At 40.1% G+C, this 23,713-nt stretch overlaps 2 protein-coding genes and 1 long non-coding RNA gene across 4 annotated transcripts; all 3 read left to right on the top strand.

Annotated features, from left to right (window-relative positions):
- Positions 1–379: 379 nt before the first annotated feature.
- On the top strand, positions 380–9,677 carry golt1a (golgi transport 1A). 2 transcript variants are annotated; one of them, XM_079157166.1, is made up of 5 exons: positions 380–512; positions 4,025–4,116; positions 7,449–7,627; positions 7,881–7,944; positions 8,066–9,677. In XM_079157166.1, the coding sequence occupies exons 1-5, from the start codon at positions 488–490 to the stop codon at positions 8,093–8,095; spliced, it is 390 nt and encodes a 129-aa protein (XP_079013292.1). In that variant the 5' UTR covers positions 380–487; the 3' UTR covers positions 8,096–9,677. The 2 variants fall into 2 exon arrangements, with proteins under 2 accessions (XP_079013292.1, XP_079013293.1); XM_079157167.1 differs by lacking the exon at positions 7,881–7,944.
- Positions 9,678–11,803: 2,126 nt separating this feature from the next.
- Positions 11,804–12,418, top strand: LOC306715685. Its single transcript, XR_013767694.1, has 3 exons — positions 11,804–11,861; positions 11,968–12,193; positions 12,312–12,418. It is a non-coding gene; the product is annotated as an uncharacterized lncRNA (long non-coding RNA).
- Positions 12,419–15,938: 3,520 nt separating this feature from the next.
- Positions 15,939–23,508, top strand: LOC306715804 (solute carrier family 41 member 1-like; the record flags this gene model as incomplete). The annotated part of the gene is made up of 8 exons (XM_079186281.1): positions 15,939–15,950; positions 16,475–16,583; positions 17,690–17,866; positions 19,659–19,806; positions 20,615–20,694; positions 21,221–21,355; positions 21,528–21,676; positions 22,690–23,508. The coding sequence occupies 8 exons, from the start codon at positions 15,939–15,941 to the stop codon at positions 22,873–22,875; spliced, it is 996 nt and encodes a 331-aa protein (XP_079042407.1). The 3' UTR covers positions 22,876–23,508.
- Between the last annotated feature and the right edge of the window lie 205 nt (positions 23,509–23,713).

The raw sequence follows: 23,713 nt of genomic DNA, 5'->3' as shown, positions 1-23,713 counted from the left end.
TGTCTTGATTCATCTCGTCTCTTGTCTTTGGCGGACGTAAGAGATGGGTGACGCAGGAAGTGTATTGGATTAGAGGTAAACTATTTTACTTATACAGTCTGTCTGCCTTATTAAAAAGATGTCTGCTGATTAATGGTTACCGGTAGACTGGGTATGAACATTAACATTGGCAAAGTATGGATAGTATGGACTAAACGATGTAAACCAGATTGTCTGAGGTATCCAGGAGCCAAACAACAGATAAGGGGTAAAACTATTAAAAATCTTAGAATGGCTGATGACATCACTCAATAGTGGCCTATTTAACTGAGAATCCCCAGCGATCATTGGGGGCTCAGTGTGCGCCTGCTCTGGTTAATGTTCACCTCACACACTGACAACATCAACGCACAAAGGTCAGCGTAAGAAAAGGAAAGGAGCCATTTGTTCAAGACAGTCACAGAGAAGAAACTAAGCCAGTGAGTAGAGGAAGACATAAGGGATTACCATGATGGCCATCACAGAGTTCCAGAGTAAGTGTTTCCACAGTTGCCTTCTTCAATAGTGTTGGGGCAACGCTGTAATCCTCTGAGTGAGTCATTGCCCAGAGCTGTACTTGTGGCAGCATTGCATCTCAAGGTAAAAGCCTTTAGGATAATAAGAGAGTATAAATTTTAAAAAGTTGATAACAGGTCAATTTACTTCCAGTTTAATCAGTTCAGACCCTTGTCTATCAGCCTCACTGAATCACTATGAGGAACTGTGTGTGGAATGAATAAGCAGTACTGGTATGTTAAAAGCTTCTGAAATGGTCTAAAGTCTAAAAAACTTCAGTGCTGACTGGTACGTGTCCACAAGATCCCTCATTTCCACGCCTCCCATTCATTGTCTATGTAAGCAGCTGTGCAATGCTGTCTGGTAGCACAGCGTTGAGTTTCAAGCGGTGGATCACAATATTGAGGCAGAAGACTGGAAGGCATGTCATATTTATGGTGTATTCATATACATTCTACCGTGTATTGTTGAGTTCAGAACCTCTGTACTGTGGAAGACCGCACGTCTCCCAGTCGTGCCAAAAGACTCTGAAGCTGGTTCAAGTTATGATCAAAAAAGTATTTATAATTAACAGAAACTAAGACAGTTGCAAACTGTGTTACACTAGTATCGATAGAAATATGTCTCATGAAACAGAGACCAAATGAAATTCCCCCACACAGTCCAGCAAAGGCTAGTTATCTGTCCGAAGGTCCCAAGTGATCTGATCTTTGTCCTGAAAATACAGTCTTATTGTTTGAAAATGTCTATCAGCTTCAGTGATTGGCCGAAATCCATTAGCCCCCTCCTGGTTTCGTCCACGACAGTAAGTCCTTCCTGTTGACTCGGTGCTGTCGATTCTCTGCTTGCTCTGCTTATCACCTCATACGGTCATCTTCTGAAAAGCCTCACTCAAACCCCTCTCTTTCCCTCATGACTGTTCTTTACAGTGTTTAATACATACAGTGGCTATACTTTTGGTTTAATACATTCAATGATTATGCTTTTATGGTCTAACACTTCTATAAGTAAATATATTGTGACCTTTAATACAGTGTGACCTTTATATTCACCACTAGGGGTGCTATTAATCCTACTAATAATGCTTTTAATACTGAAATTCTTTACAGTATTCATATTAATTTACTGTCTGGAGTGTATTCACATTTATTATACTGTCTATGTGACTAATATCTGATCTACAGTGTATTCATATTTGTTTTCCATCTATTCTGCTAATATCTGATCAATATTCATATTTATTCTACTGTCTATTCTGCATATATCTGATCTATTATGTATTCATATTTATTTTACTGTCTATGTGACTAATATCTGATATACAGACACTGTATATATATCTTAGTATATTCATAAAGATGTATATATATACACACCCCTTACTGTTCCTCACCATCTCTAAGGTTCAGCCCAGGAAACTCATTTTGGCTGCTATTATCCGACATCTCATTCTTTGGATCAATTAGCTCGTGCCCATAGGTGAGGGAATGTAGATTGACAGGTAATTCACAAGCTTCCCTGTGAGATCCTGACCATATATATCACAAACCAAATAGGTGACCAGGGAAAACAGGAAAGCAATGGGGCAGTACCCCCCACAGGACTCCTCAGAGAACATCATCACTGCTGAACACAGTCTGAGAAACGCCATCCGTTCCCTTCCTTAGATAAGACTGGTAATATTCTTATTATATTATATTATATAAATATGTTTTTTAGAATTATCCAAAGCCTGATATATATTATTCCTCTGTGTCAAAGATGGCCCAAAACTATGAAAAACACATCAGTGAGTTAAACTGAACACAAACACAGTTTATTTTGACACAATTCCATGTACACCGTCCTGCTGCCTCAAATACACTATTAATATAACTAGAGCACCAGATGTGGATTAATCCACTGCTGAAAATGGAATTTCATCATTTCAGGGACAAGGTCACTTGGCCCTTTGATGTTGAGGGCACAAAGGCCAAATGCCAGAGTAGCAAAGTCACATGCACTAACAGGGACTTAGAGCGCACACTGACGGCCGACTATGTGAACAAAGAAGCTCTGATAACAACACATACAGAAGGAGAGAGACTTCAGGTATACACTACTCTATATCTGTATGTAGTAGGTTGGAAATGCTACAGGTTTAATTTGTATTAAAACAGACCCCCCCCACACACACTTTTTGTTAATAATTGAACTATTCTAACTCTTCAGACTTTATATCAAGGTAATACACGATCACGTCAGTAGATGGCGCTTTGGTGCCGCTGTGGATCCATTAGAGACGAACGTAGCTACAGGCTCCGCTCATGCGCAGCTCAGAATTAAACTAGCTCTCGCCTGAGCGTGATGCTAACATCGATCCCGTCTCTGTATTAATCTACAGGTATTCTAAACTTGTTTCTGTCTGTAACTTGGGTTGTGATCGAATGTAAATACAGTTAAATGTTTTGTAATGTTGTAACCTGATTAGAGATGTGTGATAAATGTAGTTAGCTATATTTTGTAGTTAATTGTTCTGACGAACATTGTAATGCTACCTAGCTAGTTCCGTCCGTGAACTTCAGTGTTACACCGTGGTTGTTACATGTTAGTAGGACTGGAGGTGGAATATATTTGTATTTGTTCACACCATGTCGAAGGAAATTGTGAAATGTTATGATCTGCAATGCAGCTCAGAATTAAACTAGCTCTGGCCTGAGCGTGATGCTAACATCGATCCCGTCTCTGTATTAATCCACAGTGAGATCAGTTGGCTACACAGTGCTCCCTAGCCTGTGTAACCTTTGCTGCCGGTCCAGATTTCCCCTAGGTCTGGTGCCGGTAACATGTACAATACAATAGTATATTACAATACAATATAATAATGGTTTAAATGTTATATATGACTCTTTTGATACATAATATAACATCAGTGAAAATGTTGCTGTAGCCTACTGTCAAAGTAAATACTGTTTAAAATCCAGTTATGAGCGACGTGGATCACAGATTTGTGGATGTGTTCTAGTTGTTTAAAATGCATTCATCCTCAGTCTTAATTTGTATCCGTATTCAAACTGTATTAAGAGACGCTTTTAAAGATGTAAGCCTAAGCAGAGAGGTTAGGTCAGTCAGAAACTATTTAGAGATGGATTAACATGTTGTTGGTTTTCATCTTTTGATGACGTTTGTTGGCAATAAGAAAAATGTCAGCCTTATTCATTACATCACAGTTCTACATTCTACTGTGTGTGTAACATCTTGTACTGGGCTACAGGTTAGGACACCTCTCTACAGTTCTCTGAAATCCTGGAGAGAACAGGGTGACTATTTTGTATTAGGGAACATGCTTAAAGCTCAATGGCTAAAAGAAACGTATTGCCCATTGAGGGCTGATTTCATACCCTGTCTATTAACAAATCTATCCCCAGATTAATACCTGGAAATCATTGTTAATATTATACAGGCATCTCCATTTACGTTTTTATATACCCTGTGTATGTTTGTCTTCCAGAGATTGGTGTTGGTCTGATGGGATTCGGTTTATTTTTCCTGCTCTTTGGTGTGCTGCTGTACTTTGACTCCGTCCTGCTGGCCTTCGGGAATGTGAGTAACCTTTCGTGTCATATATGTCATAGTCATTTAATCAGCTGTTCATATTCAGTATTGTGCAGTCTTAATCAGTTTTAATCTCCAAAATGACACGGTTATTTTATTGTCATGTACAACAGGGTTGCACAACAAAAAGCAGATTGCAGTCCCATTTTGTTACATAACAGGACAAAAAGAACAATATATCGAGGATGGAGGAAGAACTAAGGAGCCTCACAGATTGTTGATTTTCTCTCTATATGAAGTCTCATCTGTGTTTCTAATCCGGTCCATGACAGTATTGTCATCTGCAAAGTTCACAACAAAGCTCTTCTCTGAGCTGAACTCAGCACACAACACTCTGATGTAGGTTGTTGTTATTTTTAAGATGAGTGAGGGCTGAGAGGAGAGCAGTGGAGACAGCATCCTCTGTGGATCTGTTGGCTCTATACAAACTGATGAGGCTCCAGGAATACTGGGATGTTGTTTTTGATGAGCTGGAGAACCAGAGTCTCAAAGCACTTCGTCAGAATGGGGCCGAGTGCCACAGGACGTAATTTAGACGGCAGACTTTTTAGGCGTAGGGATGGTGGTTGCTGTCTTGAAGCCGAACTCTCTCCTGTGACAGTGATATGATGAAAATGTCAGTGATGACATCAGTTAGCTGGTTGGTACATGTTCTTAGTACAGGACCAGGGATGTTATCAGACCCAGCAGCTTAACCTAGGTTAGGGTTAGGGGGCAGGGAAATATGATCTTAGCATTCAACATTTGACTGCAGAGAAACAGCATTTTTGACTACAAAACACAGTCCTCTCCTCTTTTTACAGTAGTCTAGTGTTCTGTCGGCGCGGTGTGCAGTCTGCTTGTCAAGTGCAATAGCTTGATCCGAGACCAGGATGCTTTACAGGTTGATTTGGGAGTTCTAAATGAAAATTGTGCACTGGCAGGCATATGTAAGGTTTTATTACTCTGGATATTGTGGAATTTAAGTTTTAAAGCGCTCCTATGTGATTCAGTATATTTACTTAAAGAAGTTAAGAGAGTGGTCATTTCATGCGTTGAATGTCTGTGAGGGGGTTTGAGGGATGTGCTGGGAGCAGAGGTGTCTGATCCTGAAGAACAATGGGTCTTATTGGAATCCAGCCAATCACTGAGATGATCGATAGGTGTAACATGAAACATTTCAGAGACTCTGCAAACACACCAGTTTGCTGGGTGGCCTGAATTGGATCTCATATTTCATGGATTTATATGTTTGTTTTGTTATTGATAGTTTGATTTGGTTTGTAACTGTTTTTATGTTTGTTGGCTAGTAAATCCATTAAGATTTTGACTTTAACCTGCTGTTCTGTTTTGGTGGCGATTGAGGAGCACATGGCTCGGGGGTTGGGCGAGTTCTCTCCGTTGAACAGGAACTTTTGTTTCCTAACAATATTTTCTGGTGTACAAACATTTCCTCATTTGTTAGTACTCAAACATTTAATGTGGATCCTACACAATGTTTTATAAATGAGAACCCAATAAATAGGTGCTACATGCACTCTTGCTACCTAGAGCCCCCGTCAAAGGGTGTTCGGGGGGGCGACAGAGTACACACATGTAGTACAAATCACTTCTGAGAACGAATTAAATGATATTTTATGATATATCAAAAACCTACGTAACGAAGAAATTCTGATAAAATGGACCATGTAAGCTATTTTGATCACTCAAAAACATAATACACAAAGTACTACAATGTACTACAAGTGGTACCACAATTTCACCTATTTTTCGCCAGGAGAAGGCGAGCTATGTTCTCCGTTACCGATACCAGCCACGACCTACGGCACTTTCACAGACAAACCGCATATCAAAGAGCACGAGGACTCCACACTGAATCCAACAATATCTTACATATTCTTCTCCTTCAAACCATTAAAAATTTACAATTCATCTGCCGCAGATCAACACACAGCCAAACAGCAAAAGAATTGAAACGCTTCGCACCTTGAGATGGTTTTCTGGATGAAAATCGCCACAAAAAAAAAAATTAAGCCTTGCAGCCATTCAAAACTTCTACAGTAAAGTACTGCACCTTTATTTATCACAAGAACAAGAGCTAAGAAGAAATGCAAAGTGCACACTAAAGAATCAAAACAAATGACAACTTAGCTAGCAAACAATAATAATAATAACAACAAACAATAAAAGAATATATGCAAGTTTGCTTTCAATTAAAATGATATATTGTAAAATACGTTACACGTATTAAATAATCAAAATATAATATGCTAAATAAACAAATAAATAAATAAATAGTACAAATTAACCTTAATGTTAGCTAACTATCAAGATTACCTGACATTATGATCCCTATAGGAAGGACCGGCCCTGCCTGGAGGGGTATAGTCTAGAGCGAGAGTACACATGGACAGACAGAGAGATAAAACTTAAACTTCACTTTTTTATATTTGATGTAGTTCAGTGAAATCCTTTGATTTAGCAGTGTAGTGAATAAACAATACTGCAGACTATGTCTCCTCCGCTGGCTGTGAGAAGTAGAGAGTACCAGATGTCCCATACGAATGGGCCCAACATTGGTCGAATGTGCATTTGTCAAAGGAAGTGGGTATATTCCAAAATAACAGTGTATTTAATATGAAACACAAAATCATATGACTCAAGTGATGAAGCATCCCATGACATAACGTTTTTAGTGAAAATAACCCAACATATGGATTCACACGAGACTTGAATGCTGTTCTCCTTGGGGAAAGTCCTTTCACGCTTTCTATACTGTCTGTTGACCTGAGCATCTAATCACAATGCAGATGGGTTTACATTGGAGTCAGTTTAAAGCCTGATATGTCTCATACAGACGCTAAAAGACTTTGCTATCAAAATCTATAGGTGACCTTATTTGTCAAAGTACTAAAGCCATACTAGTACTCGTCACTAATGCACAGTGACCTTATGCATTAGAACAGCGACACTAAGACTGCTGCCCAAGCAGCAATATATGACACGTTAGGACAAAACAAATGATACGGGTGACCAGTAGTTGAAGAGTTGATAGAAGAAGGGGAGTTCCTCAGAGGCAGAAGGTATATTCTCTCAGAGACATATTCTTATCGTTCAGAAAGAATGTTCACAGGCTCATCATGAATACATCAGCAACACCTGCTGGACAACAAACAAAATGCAATGACAGTTTGGTAAAATGTTGCATTCAAGGCCTTTTGATTAGGTAGGAAGAATTAGTTAAAATATAGGAAGACAAATAGCTAAATGAAATAACTATTCATAGTGTGAGTATGTGTTTGATATATCCTCAGATGTTATGGTTTGATGGCCCCTTGTAGATTCTATTTCTGACTGGTTTGATGTTCATCATTGGACTCAGGAGGACAGCCCACTTCTTCTTCCAAAGACAGAAGTTTCGGGGTTCTTTCTTCTTCCTGGGAGGCGTATCTCTGGTGCTGTGTCGTTGGCCAATCATTGGAATGCTGGTGGAGAGTTATGGTTTTGTGCTTTCATTCAGGTAAGTCTAGTTTGTGTTTCTGGACATAAAAACAAGGCTTCTAATTAAACCTTTGTCCCATTGATTTTTGTTATTTTGTCTCGTACTGTAGACAGGTGATCATGTTGTCATTTTGTGTCCCAGTTTAGGCTTAGTCACATTAGATCACATTAGATCACAATTGATGATGTGTTACAATACAAAATGAAATGCCAGAAAGGAGGCTATGTTAGAAAGAGAGGTTTTCCCATCACACTATTGTTTCCCTCTGCAGGTCCTTCTTCCCCATGGCCTTGGCCTTTTTGCTGTCATCTCTGAACATCCCTTTCCTCACTGCAGTATGTTTTGTTCTTGACTGAGATTAAGAATTGATAGGCTTTTCCTTTTGTATTTGATATACCTCAGGGATGTCACTACAGTGATTTGACAGATTGTTGCTTTTCATTTTTTTTCTCTTAGTTTTTCCCGAGCAGCTCCTCCATGGTCTGAGCAGAAGAACATGTTGCAGCAGGGAGAGAAGGCTGGATGCCCTTTGACTGACTGTTAATCTGATACTGGGTGGGCAGAAGACAACAACTGATGAGCAACTACACAATAATTGAACTCTTGTCATTTATTTTGCAGATGACTAGTGAGAATAATTTATTTTTTAACAATGTATTGTGTTTTGTACCATTTACGCTGACAGTTAACAGTCAAATGATACGCTGCTTAAAAGCTACATTTATTTAAAATCAGAATTTAAAAAAGGGGCGTTTTCCAACTTATTTTACAATAATTTACTGTTTTGCTTAACGATGTTAAGATTTTTTTGAAAAATAAGTGTTCTTATATTGTCTATTGTATATCATTCCACAGAGCAAAAAATAAAGAACATGATTTAATTGTACAAAGCCGTACAAAGGCAGGTCGTTCCAAAGTCGAGGGGCTCTGATGGCAAAAGCACGGTCACCTTTAGTTTGAGCCTTGACTTTGAAACAGTTGGAAGGGCCCCACCTGATGCTATAAGGCTACGAGCTGGCTCTGCTATATATTTTAGGGCCAGACCCATACTTGCTTAAAAAGTGATCAGTAAAATCTGAAGATCAATTCTAAAACCAACAGGGAGCCAATGGAGAGAAGCCAGGATTGGGGTGATGTGATGTCTATTTTTAAACCAGTGAGAAGTCTAGCTGCTGCATTCTGAACTAGTTGGAGGTGAGAGAGTGACTTCTGGATGATGCCAGAGAGAAGGGAGTTACAGGAGTCAAGTCTTGAAAAGATTAAAAAAAAAGATAAAAGCCTGATTTACTTTTTCCAGGTCAGGGTGTGAGAGGATTGGTTTGCTTTTGGAGATGGCTCTAATTAGAAGGAAATAGGACTGGACAACTTTTGTGATTTGAAGCTTAAATTTCAATCAAATACTACTCCTTCTTTCTGGCAGTAGACTTTATGTTAACAGACGGGGCCAAGGGCACCGACATGGGACTGACGTAGGGCTGCACAATTAATCGAATTTTAATCGCGAACACGATTTTGGCTGCCACAATTAAATGAGCATGATCGTCTGCGATATTGACGTTTAAACGTGCTCTGCTACATATCAAATCAAGCGCTTCCTCAACCAACAGTCAGCCAACCACCAGGGGGCGAACGAGATGGGAGGAGTCATGCGCGCACCCTGCAGCGGCAGCCTCACAACAAGTTCTGTCTGCAGTAGACTGATATTAGTAGAAGAGTAGAGAGACAGACAACAGTTAGCCCTTTATTTTGGGTTAAAATTTCATTTACATTTTGCTTCAGGTGAATAAAAACCGTATAAGTTTTATTTTGATGCAAAGACGTGTACATTAGCTGGAATGTAGCACAACATGGAAGTGAAAGCAGTGCTCTGTTGATTTAATTTTGGGTAAAAAGTGTTGATACTATTTTATTTTTATTTTCCTTCTACGAGATGCACTGTGATAGGGACCAGTCTGATGCAAAGATTTGTACATTAGCCAGAAAGTAGCACAACAATGGAAGTGGAAGCAGTGTTCTTGTTCATTTAAATGTGAAAGTGCAATAAAAAGATGTTGTCCCTGAAATTAATAAATAATCGTGATCTCAATATTGATAAAAAATAATCGTGATTATGATTTTGGCCAGAATCGTGCAGCCCTAACCACAAGACTGCTCTGGTTCCCCAAAATGGCGCCTCTGTAATGAAAATAGCATGTGTCTCCTTTGACCATTACATGATACCATGTTAACGCTATACAAGTGTTTGCACAATCAGCTACAAAATTACAGTCTGCAATCACTTACCTTCTTACCACGTGCAACAAATGTCCACTCAGAAGGGTCTGGTCGGTGGCACGCGGACCTCTCCCTTCACGACCACCTTCGGCAAGATCCTGCGACGCATTATCCAGCCATTCATTCATGTAAAAACAAAGAAACACAGACATTGTCCTTCAGGACAACTTGCGTACTTGCACAGCTCAGTCTTCCGTACATATAGGCCTACACATATTTTATATTCAGCCATGTTCTACTGAAGGACAACACATTCTTTTGAACTTCTCCAGCCTCACACACAAAATTCGCACAATGATCTCCTCAGGTAGGCTACCGCCAGCGTATTAACAAAATACTCATCATTTATTCCACATCTCACGTATACACACATATAGTCCTATTTTATACATTATACTACACACGGACACAACATGGCCACAGGTCAAACACATTTATTGTGGTCTAGATTCCCAGACAATTACTGTCGTTTGCATTGCAACGGCTTCATCTGCATTCGTATTGTCCTGGCCTTACCATGATTGCAGCCACAGACTTCCCTCCTTCACTGAACAACACCTTGGCCGATGGGGAGAGGAGATTTTGTCCTCTACCCACTCACAGCCGTATTCACAACAACACGTTAGAACAAAGGGCCGACGCGGCCTTTGCCGCGCATTTACCCGGTGCTTACCTGCGCAAGGGGCGTGGTTACCTTTGCTGTGACCAGCCGCAGTTCAGCTATAAAATACTTCTCACATATGCCTGTGTACCAGACGACCCCGAAAGCCGTTCAACCAACATCTTCTCCGGTGCATTCTTCCACAAAATCAACTCTACTTGGTAAGTTTCTTCTCTTGATAACTATATGCATACTAACGTGTAGCAGGAGAATTCTCCTCACTTACAAATTTACAAGACAGACTGTATTCATCCATTATTATTCTCCGTTTTCGCATGTAACTGGATGCTTTTCAAATAATACATAGCAATACCTAAATTACTGCTCTTCCCTCATTTCACTCAAATAAAGGCTGCCTAAACGAATACCTGATATAACAGAAAGCATTTCGAAATATGTGCAACAACTAAAGTACTCCGCTCGCTTCCTCTCTGTTAACCTCCGTGCTGGTCAGTGACTTACTGTGTTAGGATTCTGATGACATTGGCCTCTTAACTCGCTTATTTTCTGTGACTTCCTTTCGGATTTGAGTGGGTACGCTTGATAAAAATATTGTATTATGCTTTGTCTCGCAATGGCCTCGTAACATGAGACATACTGGTTTTACACTGTCCGTGGATAGAATTCCGGAAACACACCGACCAATGCGTTGTGTTACCTCCCACATCACGCGATGCAGCTCCGCCAATCAAATATGAGTATTCTGACACGTTTCCTGACTCTCACACACGTGACAGAAGATGGTGAGGCGAGGAAAGAGTTGGCAAAGCAGGACAAATACAACTGAACTGTGAAAGTTTCATAATAAAACGCTCTACATAAATATTTGTGTGTGAGGGAACAGTCAGTAATTGCGAATGGAATCACTTTGGCAAACTGAGAATAATACCTGTTAACATATAATTAATGTGTACTTTCTTTATTTGATGTGCCAGTTGTTAACCACATAGAGACGCTACAGATCGTTAAATGGTGCCTTCTATCTTTTCCCATAATGACACAAAGACTGAAAGTGTTCAACCTTTCCACCAGTAGAGGGCAGTATAAATACCCTTTAAATCACAATGCAAACGGTCTACACAGAACTGTTACTTTCACGTTCGCCTACAAACACACCTTTTTGTCAAACAACAAACAAACCAAAACTCCTGTTTATTATTAGCATACCGAAAAGTGTGCTTTTACATGTACACTCTCATATTGAATAAACCGTTTCTCGTGTGTTTCACAGCGATGGCATTTTCCCCCCCACCCGAATTCCAAACAACAGATGACCCCGAAACCCAGTCACTGATACAGGCCTGTCAACTACTTACCGTAAGTTCACGTGCTCTTACTTATACAACATAATTATTAAAGACACCTTCTATCACATTATTGTAATTTACTTACATTCTGCTGTGTTTGCTCTATTTCCTTACAGTATGCCTGTGGAGATGTCTCAGTGGCCAGACAACAACTCTACACTACATGCCTACACACATGTGGTGACGTAACTACACACATGGTTACCCAGAACGAGGAGAAGTACAACCTGGAGAGACAGGTCCGGTCCCTACGCAAGCAGCTGGAAAAGGCTAGCAACGCCAACAAAAGACTACAAAGTCAACTCGATGCACCGAAAGCAGCGCAGGCCGCCTCTCCAGATGGTACCTATTATCCTACCTGCTGTTCACTATACTCATTCCATTACCTAATTACATACACTTGCTACTAAGCCTATATGCAGTAAACATATTTGACAATCTGCTTACTTGTGCTTCTCAGACATCACCGATGAACAGATAGACATTGATGCAGCAGAGCCACAACCAACAGAAGACTAACAATCTGACAGCATTGAGAATACCTTTCATTTTGCCACGCACACGTTTATACTTTTTACACATTTTTTCTTTTTAATGTATATATATGTATACATAAATGCACACTCATTCACGTAAAAAAAATGTGCACTTTTACTGTGAAATAATGTGCTATACACACACTTACAAAATAAACAATTTCATCACAACTTTCCAATGTTGACTGTCACTTGCTGATGTGCCACTTTCATATTGTGTTTGCTCTTGTCTTGTTCAATTAGGAAAACAAACTTCGCGGGGTAAACTTTCTGTATCTGTGTACTTCACACAGCAGCCAACTACTCACACCATATGCATAATAGGGAACCTAAAAATTTGAGTAATTAAAAATTCTCAAAAGCTTGACGTTTCAGGGAACACCGTGGTGTGAAGTCATTTCAAACGGTTCACCATCATCCATGTAGCTGTGTTAACCTGACTGTACTTTCTCCAAACTGTCCCAAACTTCACTTGCTTGCAAAAAGTCATGGCATGGGGACTTCTGCATGCCAATATTAACACATAGTCATAGCACAACCTATTAGCAACAATAGCTATAAACTGGATCCTATAAACACAGGGATCCAAACGCTGAATTTATTAAATGAGGCAAGAAGATCTCTAATTATTCCTTTTATGCTTAATTGAGGATAACTTATTGTACTCCATGAGCCAAAAGATTCACACAGAAAAAGACAACAAATGTTTTTTCTTCAGTTACAGAAAATGCACATGTCCCTCCAGTGTATATTTTTAGTTTCTATTATAAAGCCCACTTCACTTTCTCTGTGTGCTTATTGTCATGACCTCGAGGTCTTTGTCTCGACCAAGAACCTCATTTCAGGTCTATTATGGAAAGTAACCAAACCCAAAGGAATCAACATTTAGGAATTTGACTCATCTTTGTAAGATGGACAAGATGGAAATGAAGAGTGATGCTGTAGCACCACACACACACTCTACCAACAGTGGTCAGTGATGATGACGCAGGAGGTGTCACCCTATAAAAGAGCCCCCTGGTCCAGGACTCGCCAGTCAGCGCTCGCTTTCAACACACAGGTAAGATCACAGCATCACATTTCACATCCACTCATGCTCTGTTTGTACGTCCAGTAAGTCTTTGATTGATGATATGAGAATGTAGTAAAGACATCAGTGTGTTTGTGTGTGTGAGTGAAACTGTATAGTTTATGTGACAGAGACAGTGGTCACAGCCACCATTAAACCTGGAGTCACAATAGAGAGGGCATTGTTTGCAATCTATTGGAAGCTTTTCCCGCAGCATAACATAGGTAGAGCAGGAGGACAGAGTCTGCAGCTGGATGGGGAGAGAGTCCAGGGAGCAGTCCTCACTCAGTGAATGGCAACACACGAAAGGACTAGAGGTGCAGCGCTGTGTGGCAACGAAGCAAAGAAAACCAAATTCTTGAGTTGAAGTTCAAATTAGTTAGTTTATGTTTTGCTGATGTCACATGTAGAAAGCTCAACATGTTGTAGGCGACTGTGGCTAAGCAAGGCCGTCCTTCAATCAGAGGATCGGCGGTTCGATCCCCGGCTCCGCTAGTCACGTGTCAATGTGTCCTTGAGCAAGACACTTAACCCCAAAATTGCTGTGCCTACGGTGTAGAAATGTGATAGAATCTGAATTGTAAGTCGCTTTGATAAAAGCGTCTGCTAAATGACTGTAATGTATCATGTATGAGTTAATGACAGTAAGTGTAGTACTGGCAGTGAGGTTCGTGGCTGGTGAGGCACTGACTGCCCCACCAACCTGTGTTTCAGAAGCGGAGCGCTCGTGGCGCACCACCTGCGAAAATTTCATTTTATCATCATTTGTTTTTTTACTTTTCATGATGGCAGGTGAGGCTCTGCCTCCCCTGCCTCCCCTGACCGCACGTCCCTGAGTACTGGGCCTTAAATGAAAGCATCGTAACTGTCTCTTAGAGATGACGCTAGATCACACTGTTGGAGGTGTGTCGCTCGAAGCTCCAGGACAAAAACACCATGATTTCTTTTAGTGTTGTATTATTTTTAGGTTTAATTATGTGCTTTTATCATGAACACTGATATTCTTTGTTAAGTGACATTTGATGCAAAATGAATGATAATGTTTAAATATAGAAATATGATAATACAACTTAACTTACATACGCACAACAATTGATCCTAAAGTTTGTGTTGTCATTGTCCTCTCACTAATATATTAATCTCTTCTGGCTGAAACTTACCTGGTGGGATATTTTCAGCTTCCAAATCTTCTCTTTTGAAGATTTATTTGTCTGTGGTTTGCCTAAAAACAGCAGGTTTAATACATAAATGATTACAGATTGACATTCACAATACATAAATAAAAGGAACTGCTACTGCTTCATTTCAGATTCAGTGTGAGTTTGAGAGTGCAAAGTCTGCCTCCAGCATCAGATAAATCTCTGTTTCCTTTCTGAAACTTACACCGGAAGCTGAATTTACTGCAAAGTTCATGACTGCACCAAATCTGCATGTTAATCGATAACTTCTGAGAGATTTAAGAGGTGGATGGACTGAGTGCTGTGGCTTAAACAGCAGGTTTACAGGTTCTAAGGAAGCTACTTTGAAACTGCAGCTGTAGCAAAGTTACAGCATTAAAAGTAGTTAAATTACAGCAACACTACTCTTTAGGTGAAGGAAGCGCAATGCACTACTCTACCATAGCTACGAGGACACGGATATCAAACGCTGGGAAATTTTGTGCTATGTGTTGTTTTAGCAACCACTGTTACTCATATGGTGACCTACTTAATTAAAAAACATGATGTATAAGTACACTTGTTGCTATTAGTCACACAAGACAATAGATTACATAGGGATTTGAATGTATCATTTTGGACTGATCCCTCTCTGATGTTAAGATACGTATAAAGTATAGTATAACGATTTTTAAACTGGAATAGGTTTATTGTTTATGAAAAAAGTTGGACCTTGGACTTTGGTTTAATATCTAACAATAATTGCAAAATTGCAATAAATCCTGAATAATGCAAATAATAACCAAGCCTCAGAGGTTCACACACACACACACATAGCTGTACGTTCCAAACGTGACCATGGACGTAAACAACAGGCACTGATGAATTATTGATCAAAAACATGTATGTTTTTCATCTCTGCGGGGTGTGTTGGTGCTGAGGTCAGAGTGACGCATTCCCCAGCAACCAGTATCCAGCTGCACTCAGTCAGCCTGTGTGTAAGGACTCTACTGGTCCATGTTACAGAGAAGCGACAGGACAGGTTTCCGTACACAGTTCCTAATTATGGGATTGTGACAAAAAAAAGGTCTGCTTTAAGTATTCTTCAAGTGTGGTGGAAGGTCTCATCAGTTCATACTAAAATGACAACTGACAGCAGCAGAGAGGAGAACAGTTTGAATATTTGACATCGACGATGTGATTGGCCGAGGGTGATCGTGGGGACACTGTCATCATGTTGTCAATGTGTCATATGACCATATGATGTCAAGTTAAATATCAATCAATGTCAACATTTAGATCACGTGATGTCAAACAGAGTCACCATGCATCAGAAGGTTTGTCATTTCATGTCAGTTAAAGAGATATTTTAAAGCACCTTTCTATCTGCTTGCGTCCTAATTGGATACCCTCATACATTGAATTATACTCTAGAAATACTTGCCAAATTGATCATCCTGTCTTGTTTCTTGTTACACACTAAGGAGTCTGACATTAAGGCTTCAGAAGGAAATCATTACAAAGCTTGGCATTGAAGGCAGGTTAAGGAGGTTTTGAGGAGAAGGTTAAACACTGAGCAATCACAGAATATTTCCAGTCACGGCTGTCTAAAGTCATTCAATATAGAGGTGATGTATGTTTTGATTGATTATATGCTTCGAATCAGTCAAATGCAAAGTGTATGACTAACGCTACTTGCAATCCATGTTTTGTGACCATTACATAAATAATATGTAAGTCAATCCATACACAACAGTATCCACTGTTTAAATCTGTCTGCAGCAAAAGCTCAGAGGAATGTTATAACTGTTGCTTCCCCCTACAACCTAATGACATTTTAATCATTTTTGTCTGCTTGCAGAGGAATTTCAGCATCTCTAACATACTGACTGTCATGATGGCACGACTCATTGTTGCTCTGATGATGGCTGCTTTGTCAACAGAGGTCTACACTGCCTACAACAGTGAAGGTACAGTCAGAGTTTTGAAGGTTTGAAAAGCATTCTGCAAATACAATAAATAAAAAACCTTGGATTAGACTGCCTTTGTGTCGTCAGAACAATCACATCTAGTTTGTAGGACTTGTTGTCCGACCACTTCCAAAGCCAGTTGTCATAGAGAGAGGTGAGACGCAATATAGCTTTGACACGGGGATAGTCAGGCTCTCCTCCAAGCATTCATAGTATTGCACTCAGTTGTACTGGACATGTAAAAAGTGACAGAAATAGTTGTGATAAATAATGAAAAAAGAGACACAGCTGACCAATCACTGCGTGAAGCCGGTATGGTGTCAGATTATTGGGAGTGAGAAAAGATCTTACAAGCACTGAGCAGAGGGCGGGGGCATTTTGGTTATGTGGTGTGCACTTTAACCATTCAGCAACCAAAGTGCTACACAGGGTTCTTTTCGAATCAAATTATATTTTTGTCTGATACATTTGAAGTAGCTTCTGTGTGTTGACATTACATTTTAAACCATCATCATTGAGCTGGATGAACATTTTAAATGAGCTCAAGTTGCAAAGCTACATGAAATTCTATAAAATGTTCAGGTGCTTTTAATTTGCTTGAATAGCACATTTCATGTCTGAATACAGCTATTTAGTCACACATTCATTCATATTTAAAAAAGATCTCCACAAAGATGGTTCCTACTGGTTCCTACACTTCCCATAATGCAACTTAACAGTCTCCCTGCCAGATAAAATCACCATGGTATCTTCAAGGTTATTTTGACAAAAAGCTTGTGTTCCTCTTTGAGAGCTTCAGTGCTAAAGCTGAAAAAGTGGCATGTTTGAGGAGCTCAACCCAAAAAGAGCCAATAAAAGCAAACAGAGGTTTAATTTATGTCTTTGTTCAAATTTAGTTTTTATTTAAATGTGTTATCAATTGACTAATTAATTGACAATGTTTTTACAATTCATATGAATTAATAAATTGCTGTCTTATTTTTCCTCTGCTTTTAGTTCAAGTTTTGACTGATCAGCTTTGCAACCCTAGTCAATAAGCATTTATGAATAAATTGACTGAGGCCAAAAGGTGGAAATCAGAGATCTTTGTCTTGCTTGTCCTTCAGATCAGAAAATACTCAACGCCCTGAAAGATTTAAGCCATGCATCAATACCACCATCTGCAAAGGGTTCTGGGAATTTACCTGCTGATGAGGTCCATTCAGCTGAGGGAAAGTTTCCCAGGGCAGTAGGGAGGATGTCAACGGTGGGCCAAGAGCCTCCATTCAACCGCAACGCCCTTGGTACACGCTACGGAAAATGACAGGAAACCCTCTGGCCTCTCTGGTTATTCTGTGTTAGATCGGATATTTTCATTTAGATCTGATTGTATTTTTAAAAAATGTGTACATTCAGAGTGGGGAAATAAAATAATAATGTAAGTGTTAAAGGCTCAATAAAAAGATCAGCTAAAGATTGTTAAAGACTCGGTTTCCTCTGTGTGACCCTATACAATGAACACTCCAGAACTAGATTCAAGCGCAGATTACCAAACAGGATTTTCCGAAGTTCACAGGGAGCAAGACATATTGTTCACGAAGGCATTTATTTATTAAATGTTAAAAATATATGAATTAAATTAAATTAAAATGTGAGGTAAGCATTAAATCTAGTGAAATAAATATTATTATATTAATTACAAAACATTTTGTATATTTACTATTTACTATACAGAATAGAATGCCTGTGTTGGTGCATCAAAACATCTTGACTTTGCTTCATAAGTATATATTACAGTTGGACAGACCCAACTGTTAAAACATCTATCTATGCTGAACCTGGCAACATGTAAATAATGAGCTGTCACACTGTCAGTTCCTTCATTCAGCTGTTGGGAGGACGTTTTTATTGTTGTATTACCTAGTTTTCACCCATTTTCTATTTGCAAGAGCGTGGGCTGGAACCGTATGGAGGAGATGGGATGTAAAAATATGGTTTTAGTGCAAAAGAATCGCCGAATACTGACGTTGGTAGTTGTGACGCAAAGGCTGGGATGCACCAACAAGAATTCATTTAATCTAAGATTAGTAAAACTAGGTTTCAAATGATGTTTGTGATAGAACCTGCACAGCCTCTTTTACCTTTCGATGATGTAGAATTAAAGGGAGCAGCATGTGTAGAAATGTTGGGTACGTGACTGCGTGACTCTCTGCATGTGGTACATAAGGACGAGAGCCACAAGAAAAACAAGCTATTGTTAGCTCTGGCATAGTGTCTGTCTACTGCAGACAAACACGGTTTCACTGAACTATCCGCTTCCACACCACAGACAAACACTGACACACACAGGAGCAGTGAAAAACATCGGAACTACAGCGTGGGATAATCCCAAACCTCCATCCCGGCTGAGGAGAGTCTGCGAACGTTACAGTCATACTCACTTTAAATGGCACATTCTGGTGCCAAACTGAGCTTATTTGGGTTCTTTTGGCTGTTGTGTTTGAGTTGGTTGTAGTCTCCCGTAGTGTCAGTTTAGTAGTACACACTGCCCCCTAGAGACAGCAACAGGGACTTACTGTCAGTCCAAATGTAGTCCTGCGCTGTCCTCACAAGCTCTCTGCAGAAAATATTATTAGGTACATTTTAAACTCAGTTTGGATTTTATTAGTCTGAAGGTTTTACCTGGTGCTTTAATGATAAAATGGGTTGTTTCTTTTAAGTGATTTTAATCTTCATGAAGTCTACAATGCTAAGTAACAACAAATATTACTAATCAATTTAAAAAGGATAATACAATACAATAATGGTAGTGAAATAATACCTTTTCTGTACTGACTTATTGGATTTGGCAGGAAATCCGCTGTCTTGTTTTGCAATATATAGCATAATTGTGTGGAATACTGATACTTATATTTAGCACACAAACATTTCAGGTTGATGTTGAAAATACTTCACATTTGAATATGTCACAGACGTGACTGTGACGACCTCAGTGGGCTGCGCCACACTCAAAGTTTAGGAAAGATACTAAAACACCATTTTCAAAATGATCAAACAAACACACCTTCAATCCACCTTCCTCTTCCTCCCGTACAGAGTTCAATGACTACGTCAGCCCGCTGGTGTGTGCGGTGTTTGTGGCCTTGTGCCCCCTATGGGTGCTGATAGCCAGGAGGATCCCATCCACCAGAGAACTGCTGTACTCTGGCTGGGAGCCGGTCATCATCGCCATGGCCATCAGCAGGTACAGCACGCAGGGATCATGTCACCTTGCTTCACCTGTGTCAAATCACTGAATACTACGGAGTCCAGGAGGGGCCAGAGAGAGAGAGAGAGAGAACAAATAAAAAGAGTTTATGAAAGCTGTCTACAGTCAAGGAACCAAGTGCCTTAAAGGGGACGTATCCTGCTCGTTTTTAGGTTCATGCTTGTATTCTGGGTTTCTACGAGAACATGTTTACATGCTTTATTTTTCCAAAAAACACATTATTTGTTGTTAGCCTCTGTCTGAAACGCTCCGTTTTAGCGACTGTCTCTTTAAAGCCCCTCGCACAGAAAGGCCCAGTCTGACTTGGCCTAAAATATTTCATCATTTAACTTATGCCCACGAATTCATCAAAACGTCAAGTAAACTGAGGCCATGGATTATAAGTAAATCATGGCCTCTGTATATTTTGTTATCTCTCTATAGCCACTCCGGAGCTCAGTAGAATACACATACTGTGGATTTTTTCAGGTTTTGACAACCTATTATTGAAAATCATTTATGCAAATCAATATTTTTTTGTCTTTCAAAATATCCCAATTAAAATGAAAACAAATATTTATTTTAAGACTGTATTTTTAGCATCTATTCACACAATTATATTTAAGTTGTTAAGATTTGCATTCATGTATAATAAGTATATACATTTTTGAAATCAAATTCTGAAAGTAAGCAACATGTACACATCACCACTCACAACCTGCATGTTCCAGATTCTCGACTGTTGGAAGGATCTTCATGTGTTTTCTCTGCAACGATGTCTAATCACGCTTCGTCTGTCTCTTAGTGTCGGTGGTTTGATCCTCGACAAGACCGTCACCAACCCAAACTTTGCTGGCATGGCGGTCTTCACCCCGGTCATCAACGGTGAGGAGGAGTCATAAAGCCCGACAGATGAAACTTGAATGGCTCCTTTGGGGGAAAGTGGGCGTAAAGATAGCGAAGAAGAGAAGCGAGTGGTGTCGATAACAGCAGCTAATATGCTAATCAGTAAAACATCAAACAGTGATGGAGATAAAGGTTGATTTGGTGTGGAGAACAAATATAGAAAGATCTGTTCCAGTGCTGAAAATTGTATTTAATAAAGCTGTTCATGTTACCACCTCCATCTGGTTTCATGACAGACAGATGGAGGCAGCATATTGCTCCTGTTGGATTTAATGCCACGGTTTTTCTTTAGACCTGACAAATGAGAAGCAGGTGAAATATTTGATGTATTTCACTATTTCTATAAAAAAAAAACACCAGAACATACGTATAACATATGTATCAACATTTCTTTATGTCATCACACCAATATTGAGGCTGTTATGTTCTCTTTCCATGTTTTCACCCTGTGTGTGTGTGTGTGTGTGTGTGTGTGTGTGTGTGTGTGTGTGTGTGTGTGTGTCAGGTGTGGGAGGTAACCTGGTCGCGGTTCAGGCCAGTCGAATCTCCACCTATCTGCACATGAACGGTCTACCCATGGGGGATCCCAACCCCACCCCCAGGAAGTGCCCCACTCCCTGCACCTCCTTCTTCGGCTCCTGTGAGTTGACGGGCGTTGCTGCGGAATGTTCCGCTGTGTGTCACTCTCTCTCTCTCTCTCTCTCTTTCTCTCTCTTGTGAAAACAGATCTTTTACACGACGGCCTGTCAGTGGGAATGCACCTCATCTTATTCTGTGAGTGGTTATAAAAGTAAGTCCTCGTTCTCTTCCAGCTGTGAACTCCCGTTCAGCCCGCGTGCTCTTCCTCCTGGTCGCCCCGGGTCACCTCGCCTTCCTCTACACCATCAACTCCCTGAGGGGGGGACACACCACCCTGACAGCCGTCTTTGTTGCGTTTTACATGGTCGCTGCGCTACTACAGGTACACACAAGCACACTCTTTAACTCTGAAGTATCTAGAAAACTGCATGCAGCATTCATACATTATCATTTACTGTTTTATAAGGTGCACCAAAGAGAACAAAACTTTCATTTATAATTATTGTTATGATTAATCTTATTATTTACCATTATTATTATTATTAGAGTAGCAATAGCATTAGCTTTAGAGGTAAACTGGAATTGAGATACACTGCATAGTAAACATTTGGTGAACCTATGCAGAGACGGGTGTTATGGGTAAGTAAGTCACAGAGCTGATTGGTTGATCCATTCTTTCCTGTCCGGGGGCTTTCTTTCTTTCAGATTGTTCCTGACTCCTGTGATCCTAACATTTCTAATATCTCCAGAGTGTCCACAAGTCAACATTTGTTGAAAAAAAGATAGATCTATGTCACCATTTCCAAAATTCACGACATGTTTTTTGTCGAACAAATATTCGGCTTCAATCCCATTTTGCTTCCGTTTAGTTTAAATATTGCAGGAAGATCTCAGGAATGCTGCACGTTTTGTGGGAATTGGTTGAATTCTAATGAAATCGTGACTTCCAGTACGGACTGTGAAATTGTCTATCCCCTTCATTTAGTAATCCTCCAAACTGGATTCAGAGACTTACAAAATGCGACAGCTAATCCCATTTTCAATACCGGATACACACCAGCTTTTGGTCTGACATCGATTTAGCCTCTGGGGCCAATATTTCTGAGTTTGCATTATGGCCAACGCGTCTTTTTTTCTCTCCACACGTTTTACCTGCATACAACCAAAGCCCGCTCAAATGTGATGGTCGATACTACTCTGACTTCAATCGGAAACCAGAACCCTTCTGATAGCTAAATCTTGACCCCTTATAGAAATGATGCCAAAACTGACACAGTCAATCAAGTACTACCTTCCTTTAGTTCCTTTTTTTAAAGCATTGAAGTCTCTGTGGGTCCTGTAAAACAAAAAAGATTAACAAAAGAACCTTGTGCTTCTGCTTCTGTCCGCCTCCAGGTTCTAATCCTTCTCTACCTGGCAGACTGGATGGTGCACTGGATGTGGGGGCGAGGCATGGACCCCGACAACTTCTCCATCCCCTACCTGACCGCTCTGGGCGACCTGCTGGGGACCGGCTTCCTCGCCCTCTGCTTCCACATGCGCTGGTTCATCGGAGACAGGGACGCTAACGCGGGCAACTGAATGATACACAGCGACACGCACAACAACAAAAAAAACACACACTCTACGCTTGCACGCACGGACAGTGACGAACATCGCCCGCACGCGTGGACATTATCTGAAAATGGACGTTGTCTACTATATAAGGGCTAATCTCCTGTAGGGCTCCGATTGATGGTCTAGCACTTGTAGGGGCAGTAACGTTTCGTCTTCAGGATATCAGGACTTTGGTGCACCACAGCAGCAGACCAGATTCTGGACAGTATTTTAAACACACATATCTGCACCTCAACCAGTAAACAAAACCCTGCAAAACTACCCCACTCCTCCTATATTTTACTTTATAACTCAGTCCTACTACTTTTGTTATCATCACACTATTGACAATGATTACTATTGTTGGTAAATAATGAATTTGATATGAATCGTTCCATGCGAAGGGCCAGTCCTCATTATTTTCAATGGGAACGTTAGCCATACCGTTTTTTTTAAAAAGATCAAGTTTTAACACTTGAAACTAAGACAGCAAAAAAGATGTCCAAATGAGCCTAGAATGCTTAACCACCAAGTGCTACATCATAAACAGAATGAATATTATATGTGTCTCATTTCTGATTTAGTAGAGATTGCAAAGGGCTAGGAATTGTGTGTGTGTGTGTGTGTGGGTGTGTGGGTGGGGGGGTTTCTACAGGGGACTGGACCACAAACGTAACAAGTTAAATCCCTTTTTGGCATCGCTCCTGTCAGCGGATGGCTTAATTTGATTTAACGAGTCTAATTCTCGAGTCCAATTCTGGACTCGAGAATTTAGAACGTCAGATCACAATCCAACAAACGCTTACGTCAGCCACGACTGTAA

The sequence above is a fragment of the Pholis gunnellus genome, assembly GCF_910591455.1.
Source record: "Pholis gunnellus genome assembly, chromosome: 3".
Taxonomy (NCBI): domain Eukaryota; kingdom Metazoa; phylum Chordata; class Actinopteri; order Perciformes; family Pholidae; genus Pholis; species Pholis gunnellus.
This window is presented reverse-complemented; position numbering and strand designations above follow the sequence as displayed.

Bases quoted from the DNA above. Each gene is read 5' to 3' on its own strand.
- golt1a (XM_079157166.1), top strand. From the start codon at position 488: ATGATGGCCATCACAGAGTTCCAGA. The intron at 513-4,024 runs GTAAGTGTTTCC...TTTGTCTTCCAG, and splicing joins GGCCATCACAGAGTTCCAGA to AGATTGGTGTTGGTCTGATG. The intron at 7,945-8,065 runs GTATGTTTTGTT...TTTTTCTCTTAG, and splicing joins ACATCCCTTTCCTCACTGCA to TTTTTCCCGAGCAGCTCCTC.